We start from the raw sequence: 13,544 nt of genomic DNA, 5'->3' as shown, positions 1-13,544 counted from the left end.
AGATGGTAATGACATTGGACCACACAAATCAGTGTGGACAAGTTCTAGTACAACCTTTGATTTGTGTTCACTTGAGGAAAAGGACCTCTTTGAGTTCTTCCCTAGAGCACATCCCTTACAAGTTCCAAAATGATTAGTTTTTAGGTTTGGTAATCCTGTGGTAATCTTTCCTATAGAAGGTAGGGCACTAAATCGAAGATGTCCTAACCTTCTATGCCAAATTTCATTTGAGTTTGATACTTCATGGTTTAGTGCTTGTTTTTGAATATTACATAATTTGTATAAACTACCATCTCTATATCCTATAGGAATAGCATTCTTTATATTAGAATTTTTAGGCCAGAGTAGAACTTTATCTTCATGGAAGGTGACACGATATCCTTGATCAGCTAGTCCTGAAATAGAGACTAAGTTCCTTTTGATACCTGGTACAAAAAGAACATCTTTTAATTGTAGTGTAACCCCTGTTCTTAATTTAATTGAGCAAGTCCCAATTCCTTTCACTGAATAGGTAGAATTGTCTCCTATTGTAACTTCTTCAGTTGAGTGGCCTTCAAACATTTCGAATTGATCTCTAAATCCGGTTATGTGGCGAGAGGCTCCACTGTCGATTATCCACATATGTTTGTTTGAGTTTAATTCACTTGATAAAGCTAAGAAAAATAGAGGATTCTCTATTTCCTTAACTTCTGCTATGGTTGCTTGAGCTTTCTTCCTTTCTGGACAGAATCTGTGTCCAAATTTATCACACTTGTAGCATTGAATCTTGGAGAAGTCTCTGCTTTTGTGGTTATTTCCTCTTTTTCGTTTGAACTTCCTTTTATTCCCTTTGTTGCTTGTGTTAGCATGTAGTGCTTGAATTTCTCCCTCTTTGTTTGGACCCAATCCTCTTGCGATTAGCCGAGATTCTTCTTGAGTACAATCATTCTTGAGTTGATCAAACTTTGGTAGTGTCGAACGAGCACTGATGCCTTGAATGAAGGATTCCCAACTGGATGGTAGTCGCTTAAGTGCTATTAGAGATAGCTCCAAGTCATCTACATTATTTCCAATAGTTGATAATTGGTCTTTCAACTCTGAAATCCTCATGAAATAAGATGTAATTGATTCTCCTTTGTTCATGTAGATATGCATTAATTGTTGTTTTAAGGTGAGCAATCTGCTTGCATTATTTATTTCATATGAATTTGAGATGGTTTTGAACATATAATAAGCTGTAGTAAGTTTTGAGATGGTTGGAAGAATGTGATCTTTAACAACGTAAATTATCATTTTCTTAGCCTTGTTGTTGTCTCTTTTCCAGGTTGTTTTCTATGGCCCATCTTCAGGCATCTTAGTGTCTTCTTCAATGTATGCATCTAATTCGAGTTCTTGAAGAATTGTGGTTATTCGAATTCTCCATGAGACAAAGTTGAATGCGCCTTCAAGTCTATCCTCCACTCTAACACTGTTCACCATGATTGTTTTCCTTCGCTTCTAACTGCAAGTCTAAAAAAATAAAATTGTCTCTCTTTTTTATTATTTCTCTATGAACTTGGCTCTGATACCATGTTAAGGAATCTGATCAGAAATAGAGAAGATAATAGACTTGTTATATTAAATAAGAATGGACTTTAAGTGAGATTTGATTTATATCTAAATATAAATCTGCAATAGTATTTTATAGTAATGTCGACGGTTTTATCAGACTTGCGATTGCCACTATAATTGATCGCATTGCTGAAGGTGACGATGCTGTATATATATGGGAACGAAGAGTCATGCCCACGTAGGGGCATGACTTCTACTTGGCTTTATGCCACGTAGAGTCATGACCCTACGGGGACATGACTCTCCGTCTCCCCTCCATTGCATTTAACAACGATGTCTTTAACTAATGCAACCGTTGGTTTGTTAGACCATGTCGATTTAATATATTTCAATCCGAAGGAAGCTATACATTTAACATTAATAACAGCAACCAAGAAATAGCAGGTCTGAGATGAAGGTTCGCTGCTGGTTCAACAGGGACAGAAAGCATGAAAGACATCAAATCTCCTCACAAGAACCTTTCTCCACCCGAATCAAACATAGAAAGTCCCAACTCCAACTCCACACAAAGTGAAATGAGCCTCAAAACCAAGGCGCTTCAGCATTTGACTTCCAACAGCTTCCTCATGTGGTACGGCAAGCAAGTCTTACATGTACGGCCTGCTTATTCCCTCCAAATCTGTACAACCTGCAAGATAGGAGTAAGGCGATCCCAAACAGAAAATCAAAAACCAAAAACTTCAGGAAAATATATCACACTAAGCAACCAGCAAAAGGTGTACAGCCTCGACTAAGATGGTATGGCCCTAGCAGCAGCAAAAACTCCTCCAGTTGCCCTTCTATCACATCAAAAACTCCAGAAAACTCTGAAACATGAAAGCAATCACCCAAAGTTTGCAACTCAAAACACTACAAAGATCTTCATAAACTGAAGCTTCAATTTGTAGCACAATGGTGATCTTTGTATGAAATCACACCAGCTAGCTAGGGGGGGTTTCGTCCCCAAAACCAACTCCAGAGGGTTTTTGTCCTCAAGAAGCTTTGAAAGAACTCAGGTTCTCTCCAACAACAAACAAAATAACATTCTCTAATGTAACCTCACAAATGAGCCCACATGCTCCTTTTATAGCTTTTTCGAGGGAAATATTCATAACTTGAAACAATAATTCCATTATTCTCCAAAAATGAGCTTTTCAGAAAGATTAATAATATTTCAACGTGCAAAAAGGCCCCTTTCCCTAGGCATCCAACTTGAAAAACAACTTAACACCTTTAAAAAGAGCTATTACACCAAGTTGTCCTTTTCAATATTTCATTAGACAGCTTAAGTGAATAATTAAGTAATTATTCAATAATTTAACCGAGTTGCACGAAGCACTGAAATGACATAGAAACCAAATTTTGATCAAACCAACATGACACTGAAGACTTGGGACAATGGTCAGAGGCAACTGGGTGACTTACTAAAAATAGTCTACTCAAAAAAGTTTGGAAATCTCCCACAAGGTCGAAATTCAGTTTTGAAAGCATCACAAGGCTCACCAAGGGTAACTAAGCTCACTACCAAGAACCAATGTCACTGTTTAACCAACCCCAAGCACTCCAAGAAGTTTGGAGTTCTCCCTAGCACACCAATTAGCCTTCGACAACACTCAAAAACTGGCTAATTGTTCACAAATCAATATTTCATAAAATGGGGACATTACACTCATCACAACCATTGAGGAAGTGGGACAACGTGATGTTGTTCAAATCAAAACAAACAACAAAAATAATTGTAGAGCTCCTAGGTTGTTGTTTGAAGAACACTATTAACGCAGTTTTTGCACACTTGTGTGATCCACTCTCTCAATCTTATGCTACAAAAGATTGAGAACAAAATTATTTGGATCAAAAAGTTATATGCAAAGGCTAAGGAGATCCAAATATTCATCACCAACCACTACATGTCGCAAGGCATATTTAGATCATTTTCGAAACTAAAGCTATTTAAGTTAAGTCAAAGAATATAAAGTTTTATGTTTGAGTATCACTTCAGTTACATAAAAATTAGCTTTTATAGCTTAGTTACTTGAGTCTTAATTGATTGTGTGTTCTAATTGTACAGTTTTATAAGAAATATGATAATATCATGATCTTGATATAGATGAGAAATAGATTGGTTATATATCTGTTGTTAAATACAACTCTCTTAACCATGCACCTGGACCAATTTACTATACTTCTTCTCTCGACAATAAGAATAACCAGGTCTCCAACAAAAATTCACAAAACAAAGTTCACCTTGATTGTAAGCAAATGCTCAGAGTTTAGTTGGAATTCCACCATCGAATAAAGAAGAATTGTACAGTTTTATGGAAAATATCATGATCTTAATATCTATGTTACCAGTTTGCCCCCTTGAACCTGTATGTTAGGGTTCAATCTGGCTTGGGTACAGATCTAGGTTCGGTTTGAGAAGGGGTTCGTCCAGCGTACTGGAAAAGTACTATGGGTTCATCTGGGATGAACCCAGGCGAACCTATCACGAATTACCCGAATTTTTCCTTTGAAAATAACTTTTAAAAGCATGTTTTTGATTAAATATTTTGGAGTATAAACATATGATGAGCTTCATTGAGGGCTTCACTGCTTTTCTACGAATCTCCCTATAGGGTGTGCAATTGTTTATCATTTACTTTGCAGCCACCAAGGCCACGATGCAGAGACCTAGCACACAACAAAAGAAGATGAGTACCTATAGGATAGGGCATTTTAGTGCTCTACCAAATGACTAATAGTCAAGCGTGAATCCTATAATCAGACATGAATCCTGTAGTCGAGCATGAATCCTAGGTCAATCATATGAACATATGATTGGCAGTAGCTGGGTGTGCTATTTTAGGTTTTGTTGTTTTTCTCATTTTTTTTTATTTTTTATATTTTGTTTTTATGAAATTTAAAAGATGACAAATGTATCTTTATTTTGTTTTTAAATTTAGTATATTAAAGTTTAATATGTTAAATATTTAATTTAGATTATTAATTATTATTTATTAATATATCCAATATGTTAAATTGAAGTTCGAAAATATTTAATATTTACAAGTTTAAATTTAAATTATAATAGCTTACATAAATCATGTAAATAAATTATTAGTATTACTTTTAATGATAAAAAATTTATAGTTAAGCACATTAATTCATTTTTAAAATTAATAAATTTATTTTTAATTAGTATTAACTTTGTTTATAATTTTATTATTATATTGTAATATTATACATTGTTAGTTTTAGCAATTGGATTAGCAGTATAGAATAGAAAATCAGAATGTAAAGTAAATCATACACAACACACATTTACCCTGGGAAAACCTCCCTCTTGGAGGTGAAAAACCCAGCAACAATTCTCAGATCTTGATTAGGCGATAACCAATTGAATCTACAATGAGCTTCACACTTGAAGCTAACAGCACAGTAACCTAGAACAAACAACAGTGATAAACTTATCTGAAGTACTGATGTTACTATCACACAAAGGATGACAGACTGAAGTTTGGTTCACTGTCACAGTGATGATGTTCGCTGATCTTCCAATCAAGTTGCTGACTTCTAATACTGATTCGCTGTCCTTTAGATATGGTCGTTGTCTTCTAAATGAGATTCGCTGATCACTGAAGATAATTCGCTACTTGAAGAAGATAGAGGATATCCGCTGAATGTGTATTAGAACAATGAAGTTTACATTACATATATATGTGACACCAGCCCTCCAAATTGCCTTAGGTCGGCCTTGTCAATATTCCCGCCAAGAAGAATAGGTCTAGGTTAAATACATGTTACACAATAAATAGGTCTTGCCCCATAACCATTATAAGTTACATAAGTTGAGTGCCCAAATAGGGCCTGCCCTTAGCATTCACAAGTTACATTTATATCTATTTGGGCCCAGCCCAATTACAAGCTATCCAAATTGGGACTCAGCCCTAAACATTAATCAATTATATAAATACAATTAATTTTAAGGCCAAGGGCCACATTAAAATTAACTACACTAGGGATTCGACCTAGCTACATTTCAACATACATGAACCTTATTAATACCATATAAGACTTATAAGTATTATTATCATATATTTATGTATATATTTCTCATTTTTATATGTTTTAGTATGGATGAATCCAAAACAAACCCAACCCCAAATTTAAAAATGACCAAACCCACAAACCCAAACCTGAACCCAAACCCAAACTTGAACCAGTAACTAAGCTTGATATAGATGTAAAATAGATTGGTTATATATCTGTTGTTGCAGTCAACTCTCTTACCCATGTACCCAGACATTTTATCGTACCTATGTTGCATACCCTACCTTCCAATCAATTAATTCTCAATCTTTTTGTTGTTCACCAGATACTCCTAGGATTGAAGTCACAAACAACAAACCATATTTGAGGATAAATAGTGAAATAGTACATGTGCAAAATATTTGCATTACCCTCTCAATAATAGCATCTAGAAACTGTGCTATCATACAATACAAGAGACCCATCCCAATAACGATCCTATATAGGAAAAAGTGGAAAAAAAGGGAAAATTAAAGAATATGATGCTAGAGATTGGTGAATTACCCATATCAACTTTTTTATATAAAAAATATATGCTACCTTGTCACACACTAGCCATGTTGCTCCTCCAATGCCTATGCATATTTCAACTCAAAAGAACATAGAAAATATTTTCAAGAAAATTCCCCCATCTTGTCTTAGTCTAAATGATGAAATATCAGTAATAATGCACTTCTATATCAATACAAATAATCTTAGTAAAACAAATCAGCTCAAAGACCAGTGATCTAGAAATATCAATTGTAAAATCAATTGAATCGAGTTTCAACACAGTAGCAACAAAACATACATTTGAAATAATATTTAATGTACTGCCTAGAGAACCAATTCACTACACCATAACAAAGTTGATTACCCAGTTTCCTTTACCTGAGGTGATAGCAAAGTGCACCGAGCAACTGCCTCTTCATTCCAGCGGACAAACTCAGTAACAACACTTACTGACATCTGTTGTTGTGCAAATGCAGCAGATGTTTTTCCACGGGAAAGTGTACCAGAAACTTCAAGAACTGGTTGTGCTCCAGAACGCAACTCTACCATCTGATAGGGACAAAAATATGTTCTACTTCATCGCACTCTTTATTGAAATCCACCTCATGCAACAAAAGTTTAAAATCAAAACTAAGATATGTACAACAAGACCTTGGCTTGAAATAGTTGGTTTAGAGAAGCTTGTTCCTGTTCTGGATACTCATCTTGGTGTGCAGAAAATAGAGATTCTGCCAGCCCTGAAATCATTGGATAAAAATGCAGAAATGATTGAGTTTATACAGAAAATAGACATCTATATATAAAAACTGCCTTCATATGACTAAACTTGTACACATAAAAAATGATCATGCCTGCAATTGAAGGAATTATTCAGTAGCAATAAAGTTTGAAAGTTGGTTCCTATGATTATTTTAAAGCTAAATAAATGAATCTTCCAAGTTTTAAACTTAAAGTGAGATGAAAAATAAAGTACAAATATTGAGCATAACTATGGTCATTTTCAAAAATTTATATAGGCTATCAGTTCATGTAAGGACACGGTATTATTGTTGTAGGGACAAGGTGTACCTGCCTTACCAGAAAATTCCCAGATAAACTATATAACCATACAAAAAATTTCATATTGTGTCGATTTGTAAGCCAACATCCAACACTTTCTAGTTTATGATTACAAACTTAGGCCTTGTTTCAAATACTTGTCAAGACAGAAAAATTATTATCTATATTTCCCAGATCTGTCCTGACAAAGAAGATGCATTTTTTCAAATTTTCAAGCCAAGAAAGGTTAAAAAAAGGTCTGAAGCATGTGGAAGACAGAGAATGTCATATTCGGAAGTAAAAAATGCTCAAAAATGAGATCCAAGTTCTTGGGCACACCCCAAAGAGAGGAAGTATTATTTTCCAGAGAAGTTTGCTTATGTCTTTCAATGCAGATCGAAACAGATCTGGATCTGAAAGATCCAGAAGATTGGACATGAATACTGCATGCACTTTTCAATGTCAGTGACAAATTAAATCTCTCAAGGTCACTTAAAAATTCACATTTACATTTAAATAGCAAATGTAAAAGTGAAATTAGAAAAAAAAATTACTGTCTATGTAGTTGCAAACGAAGACTATAATTATATCTTCTGTAAGAAATTAAGATAATATATAGTCAAAAGACAGAAAATATCATAATAACATTACATCAGTAAGCTCTTGCAACACATAATAACTCATTCTATCTAGAAATGGGGCCTAATAATTCATAATAACACTAGGCTAATAAAACCTCATAATTTGACACAGTACTTAAAATAACTCCTTGACAATGAATGAGCCAAAGGGACTCGCTCTATAATGAATAGTTCATAAGGCACAACACCCACTAACTTTTGGAAATGAGGTTAGCAAGCTGATTGGGCTTGATCTTGGGGAAAACTTAATGGTTAAGCATGTGTGAGTCAAAGAAGTACAAGGATGGATGACCTTTTAGGAAGTCCCAATTCTTCACCTCTATGAGCATCACCTAGATGAAATAATTGTTAACCATTTATACTCATGGTAGATGATTTTGTGTGAACTAATACTCATGAAATATAGGTCAAAGTTTGACTTATGAAATACACAATTGAATACTAAGAAAACATCATAATTTCAAAAACTACAGAAAATACCCCCTACTGGTCATTGGTTGAGCTAAATAGGCTCTATAACGAATGGTTTATAAGATGCAACACTTGCTAAAGGTTTTGCAAATGGGGTAGCAAGAAAAGTGGGCTTGACCTTTGGGGAAACTCTATGATTAAGCACAAATCAAGTCAATGTTGTACTATGATTCAAAGTTCTACTAAGATGGGTGACCTCCTAGGAAGTCACACTGCTTCACCCCTATGACCACCTAGATGTAATGAGAGCTAAGTGAACCATTCAAGCTCATGAGACATGGTTTCATGTGAACCACTACTCATAAATTATGGGTTAATGAGTTTGACTCAAAAATTATGCAATTGAATATTGATAAAACATCATAATTTGACATGCTGCAAAAAATACCACCTACTTATCAATTGATGAGCTAAGGAACTCTATAATGAATGGTTCATAAGGCATAGCACTCACTGAAGGTTTGCATATGGGGTAGCAAGCTAAGTGAGTTTGATCTTGGTGAGGACTCTTGACCCAAGTTCAAATCAGGCTGCAAAAGTCTGCAGCCTTGACTCAAAGACTCGGCCAAGTTTGACACCTGAAACTTGTGAGTTTCAGCATACTCACAGGCCTTGGGTGTTAGACTTGACCGAGCCTATGAAAAAATTGGAAATTTTACTTGAAATTTGAAAAAAAATCATTGAAAATATTTTATTTGTATATTATATATATTTTTTCTTTCCCAAGTTTTGGCACTGAGTGCAAGTCCAACACAAAAAATAGCTTGCCAAGTCCAATTCTCACGGTCACCACTATGATATAACATTTATTGTCTAAACATTTTATTATTCTAAGTTTTGGTTCTATAGTTCTGATGCAAACTAATGAGCGCCCAGAGTCCTACATATACTCCAATCTTGCGCAATGAAAAGTCAACAGAAAAAGGCTTATTCTAGTTGACTTAGTCACGAAGACAACTCTAAAAATATCATATTACGTCCACCTAGAATGAAGTAGACAACGGGCAAAGCAATAACTAAGTATAGTCTAAAATCAGCGCCAAAAACAAACTAATAAAAGTGCCTAGGCTCTGAAAAAATCTGGACCTAAAACATCAGTTAAAAGACTAAAATAAGGTTCATTTTCTAGTGCCTAGCAGACAAAATAAATTGCTAAAATTAGGGTCTGATTTATCTGAATTGTTGTGCCACCAAAAAACCATCTGAGAAACCCCTAAAAAATTTAACACATGCAGTCTTGGTGGTGACGACCAACAACAAAATTAAACATAAAACTTTAATCAAATAAAAAATAGCTAATGTTTGAAAATTTGTGATTTAGTCACAAAACCATTTTTTTCACCCAAAAAATTGAGATATAACAAGGGATGAATAGCATATGTTTACAATTAAATCATGATTTTTCAAGATTGGTTTCTGGGTTAGGGTAAGGGTTTTTTTTTGTTTATGTGGTACCTTTTTTTAATCTTTTTCTAACCCTGACCTTATTTTTTCTCTAAACGTAACCTGATTTTTTGCTGATTTAAAGCCAATAAATCAAAAAATATACATATTTATCTTTTGGTTTGCCCAGTTACTACCTATTATCCTTGTTTTCATTTTACGAGAAAACAAGGTAACCCCGTACGAATTTTTCTCAGATTTGCCCTCTTTTCTCTAAGTTTTGGTTTTTGAGGCATTTTTGTCACCTCATTTGTCCTTGAATACTTGGTACTCGATCACGAAATTTCATCTTATTAGTTAGAATTCAAATTTTAACTTAGAAATGATGATTTTCCTGTTTTGGTGTGAAATAGGGTTTAAAATCCGACTTTACACCGCTTTGAGTCCTTAGGTGCAAAATCGGATTCTAAACCCGAAATTGCACTAGGATGTCCTTTTAGGTGTATTTCGGACTTGTAAGTCCAACTTACACCTCTTTGGGCATTTTGGTGTAAATCGGACTTACAAGTCCGAAATACGCAATTATGTTACACAATTATTTTGCATGTATTTTCATTTATTGCCTTTAGAGTTTGTTTTGATTTCGGTTTCTTTTTCTTTAACTTCTTTTTGAGCTTTTTTTCCTTCTTTGTTTGAGGTTTTGAGGCGCAAGGATTCCCACTCGTCAAGGCCGAAGTTCTCATCTTCTTTCTACTGGGTATGTCTTTGATCTTTCTTTTCACAATCTTTCATTTTCATGGTGAATGGCGGGGTGACAGTCCCAACATACACCCAAATCTCTTTGGGTGTATGTCGTGGCTCTTACCCCACAATCCACACTTTCCTTTCTTTAGTCTAGTCGAGGCTTTTTGGGTGTGAGTTGGGTTTTGAACCTGCCACACACCAAAGCCCTAGCTCCAATATGTGTCAGGTTCAAACGCTACCCATATCGCTTTGCTTTTCTTTTTTGACTGTGCCTTCTCCACAGTGGATGGCGGGATCGTGACGCCGCCATACATCGGAGCTTCACTCCATGGTGTGTGGTGGGGCCATGATCCCGCCACCCAACATTTCTTCAAGTCTTGCCCACTATGGTGCTAGTCGGGTTTATAACCCCAACTCCCACCACAGTCCCTTGCTTAGGTGCGAGTTTGGGTTATAAACCCGACTAGCACCTCCAACCTTCGCGCTGCATTTTAAGTGTTGTCCCTAAGTGCTAATCAGAGTTGTATCTATGACTCACACCAAATTGATCTTCCTAATTGCAAATCGGAGATACAACCCCGACTAGCACTTTGTGCAGTTTTGATCTCATTACACTGTATATCGGGGATAGAAGTCCAATATGCACTTTGTAGTTTTGTCTTGCTTTTTATAATATGAAGTGCATATCAGATTTATTACCCCGATATGCACCTTCATATTTTGGTCTTCCCAAGTGCATATCGGGGTTAGAAACCCGATATGCACCTCTTTGTTTTGTGGTTTTTTCCTAAGTGTATATCGGACTTAGAAATCCGATATGCACCTCCTTTATCATTTTTGACTTTCCTTAAGTGCAAATCGGACTTATAAGACCAATATGCACTTAATACCCCTAATTATAAACTGGGAATTTTTAACCAATTTCTGATCAATTGGAGATTTTTGTTCTGACAAAATGAGATTTTTATATCCATAAAAGGAGGCTAATCAACTCAAATATGGTGATGATCTTTTTCAATGTTGCAGTGCAATTATTTTCAAATGATGGAGTTGTCACCAAGCAAAAGAACAATGAAGTTCAAAAGCATGAGCTTCATGTAGTTTTTCCACCTTCCATATCATCCAATATTGACAACATAAGAGATACGGAAATTGGGCATGTAGATCTTGAAGAATTTTTAAAAAGAGTTATAGCCCAGCATCAACAGTAGAATTCATTTGGTTGCGGCCTTCCCCATGTCAGCACAAAACCTTGAATTTGTATTACCCTTAGCTAGCAGGTATGATCCTGCAACTAGATCAGTGAAGGATGCAGAAGGGAAAAAAGACTCTCATCAAGCTCGATGATGACTTCTTTGATATAGTTTTCAAGTGCTTGCATAAAGATCAATATGCTAACATTAATATGCAATCAGCAATGATAATTCAGATAAGTGCAGGAGAAACATTAATGAGAATTGGTTGAAGACTCCTAGGCCTACAATTGCAAGGTGGCCTGAAACTCTTCCTCGGAGTGATTTCATCGAGGAGGTCAATGATCTGATTACCCTTCTAAGTAGAGTAAAAGGGCTCCCAACTTCAAACACTCATTACAAATGGATGTATCAGTACATTCACATCATTAGGCAAAACAAGAAGCAAATCTACTAGGGCAAGCGATTGTTGATGCATTGTGTGAGCAATTGACCAAACTGCCTACCACCTTGAAGTTCTACATGACTTCATATCTTGTCTATGCAGCCGCCTCAATGAGGCATTTTCTAGGATTATCTACTACAAGTGACAGGAGCCAGATACCTGTTTATCCGTACTTCACATAGTTGACTCTAAAGGAGAGTTTACATCATTTCAAGAGAGTAAATGACGCTTTCTTTACCCATTACATGTGTATGTTTGATAAGGATCTTTAGAAGAAGAGAGTGTCAAATGAGGCCTGGAATGTGGTAAGTCAAGATGGATGTATCTTTTTACAATTTCCTACATTCACATATCTCAGGATCAGATGCTTTGATGGAGAACCTTTCATACTTCCAAGGTATCCGTCAGACAAATTCATTCTCATGGAAATGGCTCGTCTGATGATATCAACACATGAGCATCAATCTGGAGCTCATAAGACGGGTCTCAAGTTCTCCTTTACCATTCGGAGATATTCTATCAATTCTATCTATAAGGCTCGAGACATGGAGGAGGAAATGAGGAGAGTGACAATGACATTCTTCAAGGCCAGAAAGCATTTTGAGTACAAGGGCATGAAGAATAAAATCAAGAAAAATTACACTCATGTCCACCAGATTGAAGATGTCTCGATTGATTGCCGAACTGAAGAAGACATCAGGAGGCTTGATTACTGTCATTTGACTATAGAGCAAATTGAAAATTTTGATCGTGTTGATATTCCTGAGGATCTTGAGGATGATGGAGATATCTTGGATCCTATGCAAGAAAAGAACAAAGTTGTCGATCACCTTTATCTCTTATACAATGGTCCCAAAAGGAAAACACTTTAATAAGGGTCAGGTTCCAAAACATCCTTGCTAATACCAATGTTTGGTTAACTCAGCGAGGTATTCAGCTGAAGCCTTTCCAAGCCGGATGCAAAGATGATACTGCAAGGCCTATGGGAAAGACTTTTGAGCTGAGGACCAAGAATAGATAGGACTCAGCAGTTCCAAAGGGTCCAAAGTTCAAATTCACAATTGGGAAGAGCAAGAGTCAAGGTGAGTCTTTTGCTCAACAGACTCAAGCTCATGATGGGGATGATGAAGAATTGCTTGAAGAAGATAATGAGGGCGAACAAGAAGAAGAAGATGAACCTAGAAAGGAACAGGAACAAGAAGAAGGAGAATTTGATGAGAAGGGATTACCTGAAATCCCAAGTACTTCCCAATCTCAAGAGACACGAGGGTGTTCCTCCTACATCATGTGATGTTACAGGTACTACTTCGGTTACAATTTCCAACACTCTTCCTTTTAATTCCACCGTTTTACTTTCCGCTCAATCTCCTCAAATCTATGTCATTCCTTCCACAACCACTAGTGAGTCTGCCCTTGACACACCTCATGACAACCTTGATAGTGTTTTTCTTCCTAATCTGTCTGAGGTCACTTCTTCCATGTTGGAAGATTTTGATAAGT

The 13,544-nt window shown here is 35.9% G+C and overlaps 1 protein-coding gene across 3 annotated transcripts in view; it reads right to left on the bottom strand.

The window, feature by feature from the left end:
- The window catches only part of LOC131042458 (exocyst complex component SEC10b), a 180,794-nt gene that overhangs the window by 87,019 nt on the left and 80,231 nt on the right, over window positions 1-13,544 (bottom strand). For all 3 annotated transcript variants that reach the window (XM_059220492.1, XM_057975736.2, XM_057975738.2), the window contains 2 exons: window positions 6,781-6,866; window positions 6,508-6,678 (listed from right to left, as the gene is read on the bottom strand). In XM_059220492.1, coding sequence (XP_059076475.1) covers window positions 6,508-6,678; window positions 6,781-6,866 — 257 coding nt within the window. The remainder of the gene's footprint in view (window positions 1-6,507; window positions 6,679-6,780; window positions 6,867-13,544) is intronic.

This window comes from Cryptomeria japonica, chromosome 1 (genome assembly GCF_030272615.1).
Source record: "Cryptomeria japonica chromosome 1, Sugi_1.0, whole genome shotgun sequence".
NCBI classification, from domain to species: domain Eukaryota; kingdom Viridiplantae; phylum Streptophyta; class Pinopsida; order Cupressales; family Cupressaceae; genus Cryptomeria; species Cryptomeria japonica.
The sequence above is the reverse complement of the archived record's forward strand: the minus strand, read 5'-3'. Positions and strand labels throughout refer to the sequence as shown.